This window comes from Propithecus coquereli, unplaced genomic scaffold (genome assembly GCF_000956105.1).
Source record: "Propithecus coquereli isolate 6110/MARCELLA unplaced genomic scaffold, Pcoq_1.0 Scaffold59, whole genome shotgun sequence".
Lineage (NCBI taxonomy): Eukaryota > Metazoa > Chordata > Mammalia > Primates > Indriidae > Propithecus > Propithecus coquereli.
The window spans coordinates 5732929-5734826 of record NW_012151840.1 but is presented as its reverse complement, the minus strand read 5'-3'; the positions used below and the strand labels follow the sequence as shown (position 1 = coordinate 5734826).

General features: G+C 40.1%; 1 protein-coding gene across 1 annotated transcript in view; it reads left to right on the top strand.

Moving 5' to 3' along the window:
- Positions 1-1898, top strand: part of SNX27 (sorting nexin family member 27) — a 95637-nt gene that overhangs the window by 50885 nt on the left and 42854 nt on the right. The window contains exons 6-7 of the mRNA XM_012658514.1: positions 685-688; positions 1449-1612. Of these exons, the coding sequence (XP_012513968.1) occupies positions 685-688; positions 1449-1612 (168 nt within the window). The remainder of the gene's footprint in view (positions 1-684; positions 689-1448; positions 1613-1898) is intronic.

The window sequence follows — 1898 nt, the reverse complement described above, 5'->3', positions numbered from 1 at the left end:
TCTGCCTCCCAGAATGCTAGGATTACAGGCGTGAGCCACCGCGCCCGGCTGGCTTGTTGTGAATGACATAGATTTCCTACAGTTTATGAATGTCTTCCACATCATATCTGTTTATACAGGGCTAAGGCCAGAAATGACACAGATAATACTGGTTGATCAGACCTTCTTTATCCCAGGAAAAAAGGGGGAGAGTTTGGTAGATTTGGGTTGCCTTGCCATCCCAGATCAAGGTAGAACAACTTTGATTACCCCAAAGCAGCCATCTCCCCATTATTCTTTTTCTTCCCAACTCTCAACAGCCTAACTAGGCAGATGTAAATTATGTTACAAAGGATTGCTAGGGTACCAGGACACTTGGATTCTAACCCTTTTCTAAGCTTTAGTTACATTTTCTGTAAAATGGGAAATACTAAATCTGTCTTTGTCATGTTAAAAAGACAAGTAAACATCAAGAGAGGAAAACTGAGCCTTTCCAAAGAAAGGCAATATAGAAATTAGAAGTAATGGTGTTTTATCCTGCTTGTGCAGCTCTTAGGAAGAGGAAGTAACCTTACTCAGAAGACATTTTTCACTTTCAGGAATGCCTCAGGGTTTGGGGGATGGGGTGGGAAGAGCCTTTCAGCTCTTAACAATACAAGCAGTTCATTGAGAATTGCCTCATGAGAGACTCTGAATGCACCATAGTTGGGTAATAGGAGAAGCTTGCTTTAAAGATGTTCAATGGACATCAGCTGTGACTCATTAGTTAATGGATCAAATTAACTGAATTTGGAATTGGTCCACTGTCTGCAGAGTCATCATGTTAACTGAAGGATCTATGTCTTAGTCTGTTTTGTATAGCTATGAAGGAATACCTGAGGCTGAGTAATTTATAAAGAAAATAGGTTTATTTGGCTCGTGACTCTGCTGGCTGGAAGGTTCAAGATTGGGCATCTGGGAAGGGCCTCAGGCTGCTTCCACTCATGGCATGTGCAGAGATCCCATGGCAAGAGAGGAAGAGGTGCCAGGCTCTTTTTAACAACCAGCTCTCCTCAGAACTAATAGTGTGAGAACTTAACTCACCCACCCCCCCAGAGGTCATTAATCTATTTATGAGGGATCTGCCTACATGACTCAAATACCTCTCACTAGGCGCCACCTCCAACATTGGGGATCAAATTTCAGCATGAGATTTGGAGGGCCAAATATCCAAACGATAGCAAGCTGTTATTCAAATGATAGGTTTCAGTCAGCTCGAGACTTGAGTGGCCATAGTCATAGCTGGAAGGGTTAGATTTGCCTAGACAAATGGCTATTTTGTGCTCCCAAGGCAGAGTTCCTTGATGGATTTGAGCGATGTTCTGGTTAATGATAACCTATCCTTCTTGATCTGCCTTACTTAGTTTATACTAGGGAAATTTCTTATATATCTTTTTACTTCGATTTTCTTTGTTTTGTCTTTTCTTCAGTACGCAAGCTGGCCCCTAATGAATTTCCTCATAAACTCTACGTTCAGAATTATACATCAGCTGTGCCAGGCACCTGTTTGACCATTCGAAAGTGGCTTTTTACAACAGAAGAAGAAATCCTCTTAAATGACAATGACCTTGCTGTTACCTATTTCTTTCATCAGGTGGGTGAATCAATCTTCCTGAAAGGCCTGATTTCTTTTTCTGTTTGAATACAGTTGGTAATTTGCCAATTCAGTGTGAAATCCTTTGATAAACTGCTTTGTCTTGAGTCTGAGTTACGTTTGTAAAATGTTCTATCCCATTTCACAAAGATAAGTAAGCTTTAGAGGTAAAGATATCCTGGAGTTTAAAAGGAGTTTAAAAAATATTCTGATTTTTTTTTAAACAACAGAAAATATGAGCATTGTGGCTATGTGCCTGCTCAAAAAATTTTCATCATTATTATAC